This window comes from Leptonychotes weddellii, chromosome 1 (genome assembly GCF_054177405.1).
Source record: "Leptonychotes weddellii isolate Sample4059 chromosome 1, ASM5417740v2, whole genome shotgun sequence".
Lineage (NCBI taxonomy): Eukaryota > Metazoa > Chordata > Mammalia > Carnivora > Phocidae > Leptonychotes > Leptonychotes weddellii.
In genome coordinates this window covers 17200867-17218635 of record NC_138369.1, presented here as the reverse complement: position 1 = coordinate 17218635, position 17769 = coordinate 17200867, and the positions used below count along the sequence as shown (strand labels likewise).

The window sequence follows — 17769 nt, the reverse complement described above, 5'->3', positions numbered from 1 at the left end:
CTCCCACTGCTCTCTCCCGGCCTGTGCCCAGTGCTGCCTCTGCCCTACATACTTCACTTCCCTCCCTCTGACTGTCTCCCCACTCCGTGGCCCTGGCGCACACCTGCTCGTGTGGCACCCCCCACCCCAACCGCTTCACCCTCTTGCCTCGCTGCCCGTCTTGCCCCCTTCAGACACCGATGGCTCGGTCTCCTGGCTTCCTGCCACACTGCCATCCCAGAGCTGCTTTAGTTCCCCTCACCACCGTGCCCTGAGCCCGGCAGAGTGCTTGAGGGGGGGCGTGTGGCCGGAGGTGAGCTCTTCTGTCCAGCCACCCTGTCCACCTCTGGGCCACCTGTCTTCCACGTTCTGGGGAGGCCCAGGAGGGGATGGTGACCATAAAAACCGCCTAAGAGGGGCCCCATGCTCCACCCAGGGCTCTACTGAGAGCAGGAGGTAGACGTGGAGAAGTACCCTGGCTGGGCAGGGGGCTGCAGGAGAGAAGGCTGGCATGGGGGAGTGCTGTGGGGAAGCCTAGAGCGCGGCCTCCGCGTGTGGGAGCCTTCTTTTTTTTTTTTTTTTAAAGATTTTATTCATTTATTTGAGAGAGAATGAGATAGAGAGAGCATGAGAGGGGGGAGGGTCAGCGGGAGAAGCAGGCTCCCCGCCGAGCAGGGAGCCCGATGCGGGACTCGATCCCGGGACTCCAGGATCATGACCTGAGCCGAAGGCAGTCGCTTAACCAACTGAGCCACCCAGGCGCCCGTGGGAGCCTTCTGTAGGGAACTGGCCGAATATCTGAGAGAGGCACGTAGAACAGCTGGCTCGTCTCCCTCCGTCTTTCTCCCCTCTTCCAACACGTTACTCACTGTTAGTCGTGGCCGAGCAGCTTTGCCGGAAGCCAGCCCAGACAGGACCGGTGCCGAGGCCACGCCAGTGCCTAGAAGCCCCTACGAGCCAGAACATCTTGTTGGCGGCATGTGGCGGACCTGACAGATGTGGGGGTGTCAGGAGGGCCCCCGCTGGTGTGCTGTGGCCGCTCGGGGCTTTGTGGACGTTAGGCTCCAGTTTTCCTGCTGCATTTGCCTGTGGGCTGTGCAGGAGAGAGGCTTTCAGCAGAGGTCACAGTAGCAGCCGTGCTCTGGGTGGAGGAGCCACTGCTGGAAGGCCCCTGGCTCAGGGGGTCTGCCCTGGGTCTGTGTTCTGAAGTGCCAGTTCGCTCCCTTCCATTTCACGTCCAGCTGAGGCACCACTTGGCCACGGTCGGTTCCCGGGCTGAGCCTCTTCCCCCAGACTCACTCTGGAACCTGCTCTGAAAACTGGCCACTGAAACTTGCTCAGACCTGTGAGTGTGATAAGGCAGTGTCAGGGAGTGGAGGCCTCCCTGTTCCTGTCCCTTTTTGGCTGAGGGCCCTGGGGCCCCTCCACCTCCCTTGTGGCCACCACACTCTCTTCCCTGTTCAGCCACTCCAGACCAACCACACTGACCTCCTTGATAGTTCCAGGTATGCCATATTCTTCTGTGCCTCAGGGCCTTTGTACCTGCTGTAGCTGGTGTTTGAAACGCATTTCCTCCAGCCCGTCTTGTGTTGTCTCCTCACAAAGGCCTCCCAAGTCCTGGTCAGAGTTGGAGCTCTCCTTCCCAGGTCTGTCAGCCCCAGAGTAGGTGAGCCGTGTCAGGGGCCTGGACTTCACTTGGAGCTCACTCTCTGTGAACACATCCTGCTCCTTTTCTTGCCTTCTCCCCAAACACAAGTGTAAAGGGGATGAAAAAGAGACCTGAAAAGGAGGTAGAAACGAGGACTAGGGGAAAGAGCTGAGGAAAAAAATGCAGGACAAGCCCGCCTCAGAAGGAAACAGTCTGCGGAGAAACAAGAGGCCAGCAGGGCTGAAAGAAGGGGAGGTCATGCCGTGAGGAAGTGGGAGGCCGGGAAGTAGGCAGAAGGGACAGAGGAGAAGCCCTGCAAGCCCGGGGAAAGCGCAGTGGCGGAACTGGCAGGGAGAGTGGTCCCGAGAGGACTGAGCACTGCTCCGTGAGGCGAGCGGGGCCTCTGAGGGTGGGGGATTCCTTCCCTCAGGGAGCGCTGGACTTCGCCTCCTCCACACGATGCCCGAGCAGAGCCCGCGGGAGCATCCTGGCTCCCCAGCCCTGGCTCCCAGCCCTCTCCGGCAGAGCGCGGTCAGGCAGAGGCCCTGCAAACGCACTACTGATGCCTGAGTCCCTGTCACACACCAGGAGTGGGGGCTGTCCCCTTGGCCACCTCGGAAGTCGGTGGAGATACACACCCCAAGCTCCGCCCCACACAGGGCACCCAGGCTGGCCCATCTGGGCCCTTGCTGGGCGTGGGGACAGGGTGAGAGCTGGCCTCTGCTGTTCCAGCTGCCAGGCCCCGCAGCCTCAGGCAGGCGTCAGAGACCTTGATGCCCGTCGGGAAAAGGCGTCTAAGGCAGCGAGGTACGGAGCCACGGTGTCTGTGGAAATGTCCTTCGTGTTGTGTTGTCTCCCGCTTGGAGCTGGAGGCCCTGGGTGCCAGACACGTGGCTGAGGACTGGCATTTTGGTGCCGCTTCTTTGAGCATCACTCAAGTTGTTAGGGGACTAAAAATACAAGCCTGTCACTTTAAAATCGGTTATTTTTATACCCCACTCAGAAGGCCCTTCAGGGTGTTACATGAACCGTCTTACACATCTTGAACTGTGAGTGAGACAAGCCGCTCGCCTGTTAATGTTGACTTGACAGGGGACAGATCAGTGTCTGCTGTCCCCTAAGCAGGAAAAGGAGGATTCGAATGAGATGCCCTTGTTCAGCCTCTCCCGGGAGGATTTTCCTCTGGAGACGCTTCCCTGCCCCCAGCCGGAGCTGGCCTCCCTCATGCTCTTGGCGTTGATCCCCAACACCTCCAGCACCCTCCTCCCTGTTGGGCCCACTGTGTTGGGCTGTCCCTTCCTTGTCACCCACTGAGGGGCCAGGCTGCTTTCCAGGGGGTTTCAGCAGTGTCCCTGGCATCCTCGTGCCCCGGATTCTGTCTGGGGCCCAGGGGCATGTGGGTCCACTGCTCTCCCCCGTGGTGTCCCCCACTCTACCCCCAGCAGTAAAGATGATGTCAGCAATGCAAAGTAGCCCTGCTGCTGGTTCAGGCCCCCTGCCGGCCCTCAAAGGGGCCTCACACTTAACCTGTCCTGTCTGGAGCCCATTCTCCACCTTTCTTGCAGGCCGTCCTGTCCTGTGATCTGTCCTGTGTTCAGGGCCTCAGGGAATGTCCCTTCTCCCATCTGCCATCTGACTTACCACCAGGTGGTGGCAGTTCATTCCTCGTGGGTGTGTCTGGTTAGGCCTAACCACAGCCATGCAGGCCCTCCCCAGAGCATCCCTGTGTGGCAGCCAGAGGGGTCTGCTCCCCACTCAGCCTAGGACTCCCAACACCATCCTGTGCTCTGAAGCTAAAGGCAAGGCCACCTGACATGGCTGCCCAGGCCCTGGCCCCATCTCCTGCTTCCATGAGGCCCTTCCTCATTCCTGCACACGGACCTCCTTTGCTCCATCCCTACTGTTTGTTTCTTTCCCTGCCACCTCCAGGCTCCATGCTCACTGATCCTTTGGCCCCAGCGCCCTTCTTGCTCGCTTGCCTGGTGAACTCCTCCTTAGCCTTTGCTCACCCCTCCCTTCCTAGGGCCACTTCCCCAGCCCAGACCCCTCGGTTCTTCCCAGCATGCCCTGCTGCTCTGTCCTGCTGCTTAGTACTTGCCTCTGCACCGTGGTGTGCACCCTGCGGGCCCAGCCGAGGCTGTGTATGTCCTTGTCACCCTCGGTGACACAGGCCAGCCCAGGGGCTGCACGCTGAGGAGGAGTGCATGAAGAGAGTCTGGGGCAAGGGTCTGCAACCTTCCTAAACAGTAAATATCCGGCTTTGTGGGCCAGAGGGTCTCTATCACAACTCTGCAACCTGCCGGCTTCGTCAGAAAGCAGCCGGAGACGGTGCACAAGCAGATGGGCATGACAATGAAACCTTATTTACAAAAATGGGCAGCAAGCCGAGTGTGCCAGGCCTCAGTCTAGAGAAACAACAGAATACGTTCAACAGCAAGCAGGAATGTTTCTAAGGGCACTATTTCCCGTGACCAGGGCTGTGGTTTCCTGGGAATTGCTGGTGACAGCAGCAGAAGGTGGTTCAGAGACAAGCCCCCAGGTGAGCCTCTGACAGGTGTGACTTTGAGGATGAAACTTGTGGGTCTCCTGTGACCTTGCCCCATGAGGCTCCCCTGTGGCTGGCAGGTGAAGGCTGTGACCTTGGACGTGGGCGGTGTTGGACAGGGGTGATGGTGTCCAGGCGTGGGGTCTGAATTCTGCTTCCTGTCACTGTGGTTCAGGGGGAGAATAGTCGAGCCCCGTGTTGTGAGGGGGTGGGGCACCAGCAGGGAATCGGGTGAGTTCCATGGCGTGTTTGGGAACTGATCACTTGTGCTGAGTGACACGGCACCCCGGTGAAAGAAAGCGTCTAAAAGTCAAGTGTTCGGGTCCTTTCTCATCACGTATCTACTAAAAGGTTCTTGTTGGTATGTCCCTTTTATCCATAGAACATTGCCTTTTTGTAGCCAAAATTGTGACTCTCATGATAATTCAGTCAGGTGAGAGACTGCTTTATGGGGTTTGGGGGCATCTGAGGCCTGGCAACCACCTCTGAGGGTGGCCCAGTGGTGTTCAGTCAGGGTGGCCTAAGTGTTCAGTCAGGTGAGAGACTGCTTTATGGGGCTTGGGGCATCTGAGGCCTGGGAACCACCTCTGAGGGTGGCCCAATGGTGTGAGGGAGCTGCTGGGTGACCCTGGGGGGTGGTCCCTTCCCACTGCTTCTGCTCATTTAATCTGGAGCCACCTGGCCAGGTGACCTGGACAGGACAGAAGGTGGCTGCTGGTGGGTAAGAATAGAGATCCACGGGTTCCTCCTCAGGCTGCCTGAGTTTGGGCATTGGGTGGGGGACACACAGGCCTCCTGGGGTTACATGGCCAGTAGCCCTCAGGCATGGCTGGAGCAGGTGGGGAGGAATAAGGCCAGGCCTCACGTTATACGTGCATGATGGGGACAGAGCCAAGGTACAGCTCCCAATGCCTTAGCGCGAACTCTGAAGCCGGGCCACCGCAGTTCACGGCCCTGGCCAGTCATTTATAAGCTGTGGGACTTTAGGCAAGTTGCTTAATAGCACTGTGCCTTGGTTTCCTCATGTGAAAAATGGGGATGACGAAGGCTCCCGCCCTGAAGGATTGTTGAAGAGTGCTTGGCATATCATGAGCACTCCATGAACGTCAGCTGCCAGGAGCAGCCCCCTGGAGCAGAGTGTGTCAAAAATCATCAGGATGACCGCCCCCCTCCCCCGCCCAGAGCCCGTCCTGGCTCTTCCCACCAGTCTCCCTTTGAGTCTGAGCTCCACACCCCAATTACAGAGGGGACTCTAGAGTAAGCTGCCCGGATGGCACAAGGCCCAGGGAGAGGGAATGAGTTGCCTGGTTTCTCCAAGGTCCACAGACAGAAGGGACCTTTCTGGAGGAGTTTGGACCCCAGCATGCAGGAGGCCTAGGAGATGGGTCACCTTGCCCAGACAGGTCTGCCCAGCAGCCAGAACCCTGGCCTTCTCAGCCCTTTCTCCACTTTTCCTTTGCCCTCCTGGAAAGGCAGAGGCCACAGGCACCCAGGTCAGGCAGGGCTGCTTCCCTCATTGGCATCCGCCACCAGACCCAGCCTGCACCTCCTTGGGGACTTAGAAGCTGTGGGACTTATAAGGGGGAGAGGCTGGGACCAGACCTCTGACCCACCGTTCCTCTGCACAGAGAAAGGTGAGGGGCCGTGTGGGCCCAGGGCTGCTTGCAGGGCCAGCTCTCATTTGCCCTGAGTGAAAGGAGGGTGAGAAGGTGGGGGGGGGGGCGGGGGGGGTTGGTGTTCGGTGTCTGGAAGACCATGGAGCTGTTTGCTTCAGTAGTGCTCCTCCCCAGCCTCTGGTCTCTGGGCACCGTGTGGCAGGACCTGGAGCACAAGGCAGGGTGAGCAGCCTGCTGGGCGGGGCCCTGGGCAGCCGGAGGAACGGACTAAGGCCTCTGCCTTCTGGGCGCTGAGGCAGCACGTATTTACTGAGGCTTGCTGTGTGCCTGACACTTGGCGCGGGGATGTTGCCCTGAACCAACAGGTGAAGGTCACACTGTGAACAGGGTCATGCGGTACGGCTCGGAACCCGTCCTTGCTGGGGATGCCCTCGCCCGCCCACGTGCTATCCCAGATGCTTTCCCCTTCCCCCCATAGGCCCCAGCAGCCGGGAGGCAGGGTGGCACCATGGTGGCCTAGGCTTAGTCCCTGCAGGTGGCCCGCCTGCCCTCTAACTGTCTGTACCGCCAGCCCTGAGTGTGTTTGACCTCTGCTCCTCAAGTGCCCCAAAGGCAGCCGTTCCATCGCAGGGGAGACCTTTTCCCTGGTGTAGGGAAGGCACATCAGCAAAATTAGGCATTGGGGTTTCTAGGTTTCATCTTACCCTGAGAGACCCCATTTTCCACATAAACGACGCCTCATGCTTTATTAGAGTAGGATTATTAAGGAAAACTTGTGGAGCAGAGAACGCCGGACAACGTTCTAATGTACAGATATCCAAAAATTGTCCTCCTCTCCCTGGCCCATCCGTCCGGCTCAGACGGGGGTCGGGTGGGATCAAATGTGAGCACGAAGAGCCTGGTGGACTTCATCCCTGGATGGTGGCTGCCACTCAGCATCTTGACAGAGTGTGCTGGGGGTGTGGGGGAGAGGGGAAGTAGAGACCAAACGCAGAGATGATGACTCTTCCAGAGTCTTTTGCAGCTGGAAAAGGGGAGAAGCCGGAGAATGGCAGGGAGAAGGAGGAGCTGCAGATTTGAGGAGCAGTGGACTTTAAACTTTTTTGTCTACAACATGCCACGAAGCACCCCCTCAAAGCTCCCAAAGGAAGGGCCCACAACCGGGCTGGCACCGTCCTTCCGGGGGGCTGCGTATGAAAGAGGTGTGTGCGTTTATGTTTAAAGAAATGTAATATGGACAAATGGCCATATTTCTACCGAGCCGAAGTATGGGCCCCCCGTGGAACTAAGTGGAGGCCTCATGAAATGTGTGGCACCCCTGGTATTGACATTGGCCCAGCACCCACTGCCTCCCACATTTGAGACTTCGGTCCCTGTGAAAAGTTAAAAGGGGCGGGGGGGAGGTGGGCAAAGAGGAAAAGCCGGCCTGCTCCCCCACCGTGGCCTGGAGTCCGGGGCCCTCGGAAAAAGTCTGGATGAGGAATGATTTTGGAGCTTGGCTCAGCGAGCCTTTCGCAGCCGCCAGTGGAAACTTCCAGGAATGCTGCTCTGGGCCAGCCAGGGGCTGTTTCCGCCGCCACTTTTACGAGGTACAGACCCCCCCCCCCCCCGCCCACGGCTCCTGGCCAGCACAGGGGGAGTGTGACTATCTCCTTCAGCCCAGCCCTGCGTCTCAGGGTGCAGTGCACCTTTTCAGGCTCAGGCCTGTACCCCAGGGTTCAGAGCCCCTGCAGCCCAGGCCGGCTCACTTCGAAAGGGCCATCCGCCAGGAGGAGTAGCCGACATCTGTGCGGGATGCTGTGAGAATTTACAGCAGCCTGAGAGGGGAAACTCCCTCCCAGAATGTTTCAGTGTTTTATTAAATGTATGAAAGGAAAGTTTCCTTTTCACTGGACCAAGGCCCAGAGCCTCCTTGGAGCCTCAGGGAAGGTGGCAAAACCTCTTGGGAAAGCCTACAGACAAATGGGTAAAATTAATAGAAAGTACTGTTTCTTAATCTGACCCCTTCCTGCTGGCTGTAGGCTGCACCGCACAGGGACCTAGCCTGCCTCACTGGCGGCGGACTCACCCCATGTGGGCTGCGGGCCTGGCACACACAGGCACTCACCCCGCCCCCGAGGAGGAGGTGAAGCAGAGCTCAGCCGTCATGGCCAGCATGGGTCGGGCTGGGCGAGGGCTGGGGTTGGCCGTGGGACTGGTGGGCAGGCCCTGGGTGGGGAGTCCTTGAGGGCAGTGGGCCAGCTGCTCTGTGGGGAGCACACGGGCTCCCAGACAGCACCGGCCCTCTGCCAGCACTCTGTGCAATGCCAGAGAAGGTGGGCAGGTTTTGTGCAGCCTTGCCCAGCAGCCATGTCTGCGAGACTGGCCCTGGCCCATGAGGCACATGCAGCCCCGACAGCTGGGGGCATTTGGCAGGCCAGACAGCTAGGTCCCCAGGCCAGCCATGCTGGGTGTGTGGGAGAGGCCAGGGAGCCCCAGGGCTCAGCCTCTGGAAGCCAACATGGTGACAAGCGTTGCCAACATGGGTCAAGCTAAGAAGTGCTGGCCACCATCCTGAGTCCCCTCCTAGTCTCCAGGACTCCCTTGAGCTTGGCCTTGTCCTTCCATGACAGGCGAAAAGGGGCTCCGAGACGGAGTTAGAGCCTATCTCCCAGAGGGCATATTCCTGCAATGGTCCTCACTGGACAGGCAGAGGCCCTCCTAGGCTCAGGGGTGCTCAGTCACTCACCTCCCAGCTGAGGGGAATCCCCGGGGCAGCCCTGTAGCCCCTCCATCCTCTGAAGCCTGACCACCATTTATTTTGCAGACAGTCTCCATCCTGGAGCAGCGGCTGACGCTGACAGAAGACAAGCTGAAGCAGTGCCTGGAGAACCAGCAGCTAATCATGCAGAGAACAACACCGTGATCAGGGGAGCAAGAATCAAGAGCTCGCTCTATTTTGGGGGGTGGCAGGCTGGAGATTTGTACTATGGGACTTGGGTCAATAAATCAAGGGGATTCAGCTCTATGGGACTCACATCTGTCCCTGAGCCCCTGCCCTTCTGTCCCCACCCGCTCTCTGCCCCCGGAGGCTTGCCACCTGCCAGTGGAAGGCCCCCGTGGGCAGGGCCCGCACATGCAGAGTGGACTACGTTTGGTTTAATGTGAAGGAGTCACTTGAAAATGTTTGCTACCTCGGAGTCCTAATGGGCCCGAAGGTCACAGCTCCCCCCGGCTGCTTCACGGGGGTTTGACCCCCTCTCTGCCTGATGCCTGGCTCTTCCCACCCACGACAGCTTAGCAGTGGGCTGCCCATTGGATGGTGAGTCAGGAGTTTTCTCTTAATCTGACAAAAGGCCCAATGTGGGCCCATCCGAGTCAGGTTTGTCCAGGAGCAAGCACTCGGGGGGGTGGGGGGGTTCTGCAGTGTGGCCTTGATTCCTGCTCCACGTGTGTTCACTGGGGCCCGGTGGCTTCCGCCTCTGTATGCATGAGGGTGAAGGAATCTGAAATTAAAATGGACTTTATTGAACTTGTCATAAAAGTGGATTGTTCTGAGTGAGATTTCATCAGTCGTCATCCGCACCACCACCCCCCCCGCCCCAGGCCCATAACAGGAGAATGAAAGGAGTGGCTCTGGGGGGCCCTGCCAGGTCACCCTGGGCATTCGGGATACTCTCATCTGCATCTGGGAACTGGGGGGGCCAGGACAGCCGACGCCCCTGCACAGCACCCACCCCACTCTGGCCAGCCCTAGCTGGCGTCGTCGATTGGGTCCCGGAGGACTCAGGCACCTGCATTTCCAATTACTCCTGAGGGTCCGCGCCAGGGAGAGCCAGGCCGGTGTTCTCCATGTGTCTGGGTGCCGTCCGTGCCTTCAGCATTTGGCTTCTTTGGGCCCAGCCAGCCAGGGAGGTATTTGTCCTTCAGCAGACCTGCCCTGCCCTGGGGGCCGGGGGGGCCGGGGGCGCCGTGTTAGATCTTCTCGGGAGCTTGTCAGTACCACGCAGCTAATGAGCTTCCCAGCCTCTGCGGCTTCCAGGTGGGAGCAGAGCCTGAAGGCCTAGGAGCTGGGGCTGACACGGAGGCAGCCTCTGTGGAGCCCCGATGAACGGCGGGAATGGGGAAGCGGTCTCCTCCAGCTGGTGGGGGAAAAGCTGCTCGCAGTCCAGGGTCAGGCTTCAGACTCTGCCTTTGGCCAGGTGTGTAGCCTCGGCTTGGTGACATAACCTCTCTGAGCCTCAGGTTCTTGTTTTAGGCGGGGCTGGTAGGCATCTCTCCAGGTGGTTAGGAGGTAGGCACACTCCCCACGAGCTGAGTGGGGAAGAGGCTGCTGGCTCAGGCTTTTCCGGGGGTTACCCCCGGGGACCTGCCGAGGCCTCCCACGTGACCCCGCGTGTGCAGAAGAGCTGGGCAGGCCTGCAGGTCTGAATTGGCAGGTAAGGCGGTCAGATGCCTTGGGAGGTCAGGGGCTCCCCCTCTGGAAAGGCTTTTAGGGAGTCTGGGCAACCCTAAGTGAGCCTGCTCGGGATGCAGCCTGTGGGGCCGACCTTGTCATCCCCTCCCATGCTGGCTGACCTGTGGTAGCTTCCAGACCTGAAGCTGGAGGTCCCCGTGTTGGGGTTCTGGTGGTCATCTGCAGAGACACAGATGGTGCCCCTAACGGGATGGCGGGACAGGAACCATGTCTCCAGGCATTGTATGGCAACTTGCTCTCGGGCCAGACCAGGGTTACCATCTCCCCGCCTTCAGTGGACACGAGGATTGAGTTGTGAATTTCTCTGTGAAGAAAATGGGGATTGAGAGCCTGCTAGGGATTCGGGAAATGGCCTGGGGTATAGTCTCTGTCCCTGGAAGCCCCGCCCTGGTTAGTCAGCCCCCTCACCACACATGGATCTGCGTGCTCTGAGACAGCCCACCCTGGGCTCTCGCACGTGGAGGCAGCCACGGGCCCTCCTGAGGGGTTTCCTGCACACTCACGCACCTGCCTTGATGGAGCCCCCAGCCAGACCCGGAGCTGGGGGGAAGATGGTTCTTGGAGAGCTGTGCTTGTCTTTAAAACACCATGGAAACCCACCTCCTCTAAGCCTGAGGGTCAGCATATGACACGCAGAGGGCAGAGCTAGGAAGGGGCCAGGTTCTTCCCCAAAGTTCCTTTTCTTGCTCATGTGGGACCTGACTTGGGACCTTACTGCACTGAGTGAGGATCTAGGGGCCCAGATTGTTCCTGAGAGAAAGGGGACAGGGGACCCTAAGGTGCTCTGACCCCCCACCCCCCACCCCGTGAAGGTGCTCCAGGACCCTGCCCTGGGCAACACTGGGCTGGTCGGCTGTGGGGGCCCTCACAAGCGAGAGGAGTGTGGGGCCTCGGTGGGCTTGAGGTGGCGTGGCAAGGTTGGGGGCCACGTGACAGGGCCTTTCGGGTGGTGTCTCCCTGTCAGCCCTTGCTGGCATCTCCCCTGTAGTAGGGGCTCCTACCAGTCCTCCCACTGGTGCTGCCAAGCTCAAAAGCAGCCTTCTGGAAATGCAAATGCCTCTGCTCAGCCACCGTCTTTCCTGATTGTGGATTTTGATAACTGAGCTCCGAAAAAAGCCCAATTGCAAGCATCTCTCTCTCTCTTTTTTTTTTTTGCTAGGAAGGTCAGGTGAGGTTAGGGGGTTTTGTTAGGAGGTATATCTCAGAGGCAATTCCCACCGCCCCCTCCTCTTGTGGCCCAGTTTTCCTAACGTGAACTTAAGGAACAGGTGTCGGTGATTGGTGATTTTTTTTTTAAGACTTTATTTAGAGAGAGAGAGCGAGAGCCTGAGTTGGGGGAGAGGCAGACGGAAAGGGAGAGGCAGACTTCCCGCTGAGCAGGGAGCCCGATGAGGGGCTCGATCCCAGGACCCTGGGATCATGACCTGAGCCGAAGGCAGACCCTTAACTGACTGAGCCACCCAGGCGCCCCTGATTGGTGATTTAAATTGCGACCCCCCCACCTACCTTTGTCAGATTCTTGGGGTTCCAGGATGAACCTGTACTTCTGCCAGAGACACTGAGGGAGGCCCCTCAGGCCAGCTGGATGACCGAGCCAGGAAGTGGCACCTGAATCCTGTTGTCACCCGTGGCAAGCCCGCTCCCCTGTCATTCCTGAGTCTCCACTCCCCATGAGCTCCTGACAGACCAGCCAGCCTGACCTGGAAACTCTGCCATCTTCCCACCCAGCACCGTCCTTTTCCGTCTGTCCCAGGACCCGCTTGCCACAGATTCATGACCTCTCCGTGCTGGTGGGCTGTGTGCACGCAGGCCACCAAGAGGGCGGAGCAGTGGAGCCAGGGGTTCGCTCTGGGAGTCGGGGGCCCCTGACTCACTGCCCAAGTCCAAATGCTGGCTCTGCCACCTGCTGGCTCTGTGATCTCAGACGAGTTCCTAAAGCTTGTGGAGCGTCCATCTGTAAGATGGTGCCAGTCTAAGCGGGCGCATGAAGAGCTCAGAGCAGTGACTGGCACAGAGTGCGAGTGTGGTCCGTGTGTGACCCCCCCCACCAGCCTGGGGTGCTGTCACTTCCGGCAGGTCAGGCCCCTTCCCCGGAAGTTGGTCCATGTGTCCATGTGCTGATGGTCCCAGGGTCCCGCTGGCTCTGGAACTCGTGGCCAGAGTTAGGATCTGTTGATGCTGTGGGCCCTGCCCTGGGCATCCCCAGGGGTGCAGAGGGATTTAGGCCGGCCGGCGGGCAGGGGGCTGCTCAGGGCAGCCCCTCCCCACCCAAGAGGCAGGCACTCTAAGGCCACCTCTTCTGCTGTCACCGAGGCCGCCCCCAGGGCCGGCACGGCCTTGAGGGTGGGTGTTTGTGATTACCCGGAATCCCGGAAACCCAGCCCGCTGAGCAAGCGAGAGCACGGTGAGTCACACTGGCCCTGTTGTCCTGGCTCTCTGTCATTAACCTCATTTTCCTAAATGATTTGCTCAAGATGGGCCCCTGATGGCTCCCGCCTTAATTGGTGTGTGGCCATTTAGGGGGGGCCAGAAATCCCCCCGGGACTTCCTACTGAGCACCCCCTGCTCCACACCACCCGCCCTGGGCTGCTGAGGAGGGACCCCCTTGCCAGGACAGCAGTGGCAGGCCGGTGGTGGCCCGGTGGCCCGGGGTGCCGTTCCACTTCCTGTGGGCACCGGGTCCTGGCGCAGGGCCCTGTCCCGTCGCCTGACGGGCGCTGCCCACCCCAGCCAGGAGGCCGTGGCGACCTAGGCTCACTGGCTTGGCCACTCTGGGGAAGTCTTTTAGAGGCTTTGCCCCTGACTCCCTACCGAGGAGGGCCCAGCCCGTGCTCAAGATAGGACTGGAGCCAGGCCAGGGAGACTGGGGCGAAGCCATTAGGAAGTTCATGCCAACCCCTCTTGGGGCTGGGAGCTGCCGTGTGCACTCTCCCAAGAACCTATTTATAGAGCAAGGCCAAGGAGTGCTTTCACTTTAGGTGAGGCCACCTTGAGCCCCATCTGCCTGGGAGTGCTTTCTGGTTGCAGGAATGCCGCCCCCCCGACCCCCATTCTCCTACCACCTATGAGAGACCGGAGTGCTGGCATAGGGAACCTGGGCAGGAAAGGAAGTCATGTTCTTTTTTTTTTTTTAAAGATTTATTTATTTATTTATTTGAAAGAGAGAGAATGAGAGAGAGAGCACATGAGAGGGGGGAGGGTCAGAGGGAGAAGCAGGCTCCTCGCCGAGCAGGGAGCCCGATGCGGGACTCGATCCAGGGACTCCAGGATCATGACCTGAGCCGAAGGCAGTCGCTTAACCAACTGAGCCACCCAGGCGCCCCAGGAAGTCATGTTCTACAACAGCTTCCCTTCCTCGGCCCTAAGCTTCTCCATCAGGCACAGTGCGTGGGACTTGGGCACCTTCCGTGGGTACCCGGTAGGTAGGGGGCTGGCCCGCAGGAGCCAGGGCCCACGCTCTGCCTCGCATCCCGACGTCAGCCCTGGTCCATCTCCATTCTCCTCCCACTGGCTGCCCGGACTCAGCTTTGGAATCTGAACTGCCTTCAGAGCCAGGGATGCCCCTGAGCACTGGGGGCCATGTTTATCCAGTCTGTGTCGCTCTCCTGGTCTCAGGCCTGGCCCAGGGCACATGCACCCCACTGATGCTCTGCTCCCCTCCCCGGGCAGGTCTCTCTAGAACCACCTAGTTCTAGAAGAACTGTGATGCCCCACCCCACCTCTGCACTGAGCCCCTTAAACCCTGACCGCACCCAAACACATGCCCTCCTGCCCGTTGTGCCCCCCCACTCCCAGCTCAGCTCCCAGAATCTTCCTCCTGTGACAACTGCTCCTGGATTGGCTCCTCAGAAGCCTCGAAAACTGGGAGCCAGAGAAGCAGTGTAATTAGTCCTCCAGACCCTCCAGGCAGCCTCTCTGTGCCTGCTAACTGGAAACAGAAGGTGCTTTCTGTCACAGAGCCCCGGGCCAGCCCATGTCTGGGCGGCTGCCGTGGACTTCTTAGCTCAAACTGGGAAGCTGACCTTTGATCCTGGGTTGCCCTGGTCCTGGCGTTGGGTCTAGCACCCCTGGTAGTTAGGGTGTGTTGGAGAGCCGTTTGTGAGACCCCACAAGGATGCCCATGCCTTTTGAGAGGTATTCTACAGTTTCCCGTTGGGGGATAAATGCCTCTGTTTGGGGTAGCCTCAGCTGCATAGGCTGAGGGATGGGAGGCATGGGAGCCTCAGGCTTGTGCAAGTCAGGTGAGGGCCCTCTCAACCTCCCCCAGAAGCTTGGGCCTGCCTACCATCCCAGAGCTCGCCCCCCAGGGAGTCAGAACCTGCCGAGACGCCCGATCGGTTCCTATCTGGTCCCCCAGTTCTGCTCTCGTCCTACCCCATCTGTTCTCCTCAGAGTGGACAGGGGCTGCTAAGCTATCGGGGTAAAAAGTAATAAATAATAAAGAGAGAACTGGTAAGCTAGCTCATGCTACCCCTGCTCAACCGCCCCAGCGGTTCCCCAGCCTCTTCAACAGCAATGGAGGCCTCAGTGCGGACCACGGCCAAGAGGCCCTACTCAACCCTGCCTGACCCCCAGCCCCGTCTCTTGCCACCCTCCACCCTCCTCTCCTGCCCCTCCAGCCACTGCAGCCTCCTCACCGTTCCTTGGCCACACCAGGCACATTCCAGCCCCAGGGCCTTTGCACCCACTGTTCCTGCTGCCAGGAATGCTCCGACTTCACCTCTCTGTGCCTCAGCCGCCTCATCCGTAACATGGGATGGGGGCAGGAGTGGCCTCATAGGGCTGCTGGGAAGATTCACTGAGACAATTCATGCAAAGCTCTAAGAGCAGGCCTTGTCCTTACTGGGCTCCAGTCCATGGCCTGGGGAAGGGGCTGGAGGTGGAGTCTGAAGGGCTCAGCTCCTGGCATCGGAGTCCTGCAGGTGGGCCAGCTGGAAACGTGGGGCTCAAAACCAGTGCTTCCAGGGGAGGGGGTAATCCATTGTACCCTGCAAGGCCCCAAGACTCTGCTCCTTAACCACCATGGGTCTCTCACTGGACAACCCCCCCGGACACACACACGTCAACATGGCCTCCTACACAGCCTTTTCCTAACGAGGAAAGGCCACTCCAGGTGCCCAGGCATGGCCCCTACCTGACTGGGAGGGGAGGTGGGGCAGCCAACCTACATGCCAGGCCTCCCTGCCCACCCAGTAGCCAAGAGGGGCAAAGGTGGGGGTCAGGGCAGACAGGTCAGTGGCCTCTTTCACCCCAGGGCTCTCTGGTGGCGTGGGGGAAGCTCCTTACACCAGCTCCAAGAGGGGCTGGATCCGAGCAAGCATTTTGCTCCTGGCCGGCTGTCTAGCTGTGAATGGGCTTCCTTATGCCCCCCGGGCTCCCCCCACCCAGCTGGTTCTATCTTGCCCCTAATGGCTCAGAACCCTGAGCCAAGCTGGGCTAGGAGGTTGGGGCTTTTTCCACTTGAAAGAGATGAGTAGGCCCTCTGAGGGTCTCTCCCACCCCTCCCCCAGCGGACTGGTGGCCTGGGGGCCTCCGAGAGGGGCCTGGGAGCCTGGCAGCCCACCTCCTGGGCGGGGGGTGGGCACCAGGACTTCGGGGAATAAAGTCTCCTCCTCTTGCCGCTCTCACCCTTCTCCCCCCTTCCTCCTCCTCCTCCTCCACACGTGTTTCCAATCCTCTCTCAGGTCCCTCTCCCCCGGCCCAGCCCCTTCCCATTTCCTCTCCAAGGCATCTACTCGCATGTGGAACTCATTAGGAGACCCTCAGGGCTCGTAACCCAACTCTGGCCTGGGCTTGGGGAGGGGGCCCTATGCGTGGCTCCCATGCTGAGACACGGAGGCCTCCCCATCCACCCCGTCCTGCCCTGTGCAGCTTCGAACTAGAGGCCACCAGAGCTGGTCAGGGCCAAGGGCTGGCGGCTGCTGGTTGGGGGAAGTATGGCTGGGTGTATGGCTTACCTCCTCCCTCTCCAGCCTGCCCCCCACACCCACCCCGTGCCCATGTATCATCCTCACCTCCCCACCAGGCTAGCTTCTGATCCCGTGGGGATGGCTGGGCCTGCGGGGGAAAATAGACCGCAGGGTCCTACAACAGGCCGGAAGAGTGTGGGGTTCTGAGTGATCACCTTGACGACCCTCAGCTTCCCATCTGAAGATGGGAAGGACAGTCCCAGGAAGAGAATGTGGTGTGAAGAGCCACTGGGCAACGTAAGGCCACTTTCTCCCTTGAAGGAGAAAGGCTAAAGGCATAGTCCCATGAGCTGATAGTGGAGGTTATGTGAGAAACTGAGCCTGTGGTCTCCAGCGTTTTTTGGTTTTTGGGGTTTTTTTTAAAGATTTTATTTATTTATTTGACAGAGAGACAGCGAGAGAGGGAACACAAGCAGGGGGAGTGGGAGAGGGAGAAGCAGGCTTCCCGCCGAGTAGGGAGCCCGATACGGGGCTCGATCCCAGGACCCTGGGATCATGACCTGAGCCCAAGGTAGACGCTTAACGACTGAGCCACCCAGGCGCCCCTGGCGTTTTTTTTTTTTTTTTTAAGATTTTTATTTATTTATTTGAGAGGGGATGGGGGAGAGCAGAGGGAGAGGGACAAGCAGACACCTCACCAAGCACGGAGCCCAATGGGGACTTTCTCCCACAACCCTGAGATCATGACTCGAGCTGAAATCAAGAGTTGGACACCCAACAGACTGAGCCACCCAGGCGCCCCTGTGGTCTCCAGAGTTTGGGAAATGCCAGATGAACAAAATAAACCCAGCTAGATCCTGGCAGGACTTGTCAGAATCTTTAACACATTCCTATGCTATGCAGTTTGGGCCACAGAGCTCATAGTGTTTTCCAGACATTTGACCACATAACTTTTTTTTTTTTTTTTAAGCTTTATTTATTTGACACAGAGAGAGAGAGCACAAGCAGGGGGAGCGGCAGGCAGAGGGAGAAGCAGGCTCCCCACTGAACAAGGAATCCGATGTGGGACTTGATCCCAGGACCCTGAGATCACGACCTGAGCCGAAGGCAGCCGCTTAACTGACTGAGCCACCCAGGCGCCCCACATAACCTTTTTTATGGAGGTGTACTGGGCAGACCCAGTGTTCCATGGATCCCACTTTGGACAGTGCTACAGGAAAAGCCCTGAGGAGGCAGGAGGTCTGGGTCAAAGCCCCCCGATGGGAAAGGCTCTCTGAGTTCAGAGCAGGGGCTGTTGTCCGCTGGGTCTGAGCAAAAGGTGGGAACTGAATGGGGGTGACAGCTAAGGAAGGGTGAACAGAAGACAGCAGGGGGCTGGTGTGGCCAAGGCTTGGAGGGAGGACCATGTTTGAGCCATGTGGGGGTCCTGATGACGCTGATTCCCTCCCCACCCGTCATCATGGGGGGGCCGGCAGGTGGGTGGGCAGGCGTGGCCGCAGAGTCAAAGGCATGAGGCTGGCGGGCAGGGCCTTGCCCCGCGGGATGGGACCTGCACGGGCAGGCCCCAGGTGTGGGAGCGTCCAGGCCACCGCCCCCACCACATCAGCTTCAGGACG

General features: G+C 59.3%; 1 protein-coding gene across 4 annotated transcripts in view; it reads left to right on the top strand.

Moving 5' to 3' along the window:
* The window catches only part of POC1A (POC1 centriolar protein A), a 68849-nt gene extending 59538 nt beyond the window's left edge, over positions 1-9311 (top strand). For all 4 annotated transcript variants that reach the window (XM_081818756.1, XM_081818750.1, XM_081818743.1 and 1 more), the window contains one exon: positions 8595-9311. In XM_081818756.1, the coding sequence (XP_081674882.1) occupies positions 8595-8693 (99 nt within the window). In that variant the 3' untranslated portion in view covers positions 8694-9311. The remainder of the gene's footprint in view (positions 1-8594) is intronic.
* Positions 9312-17769: the final 8458 nt, after the last annotated feature.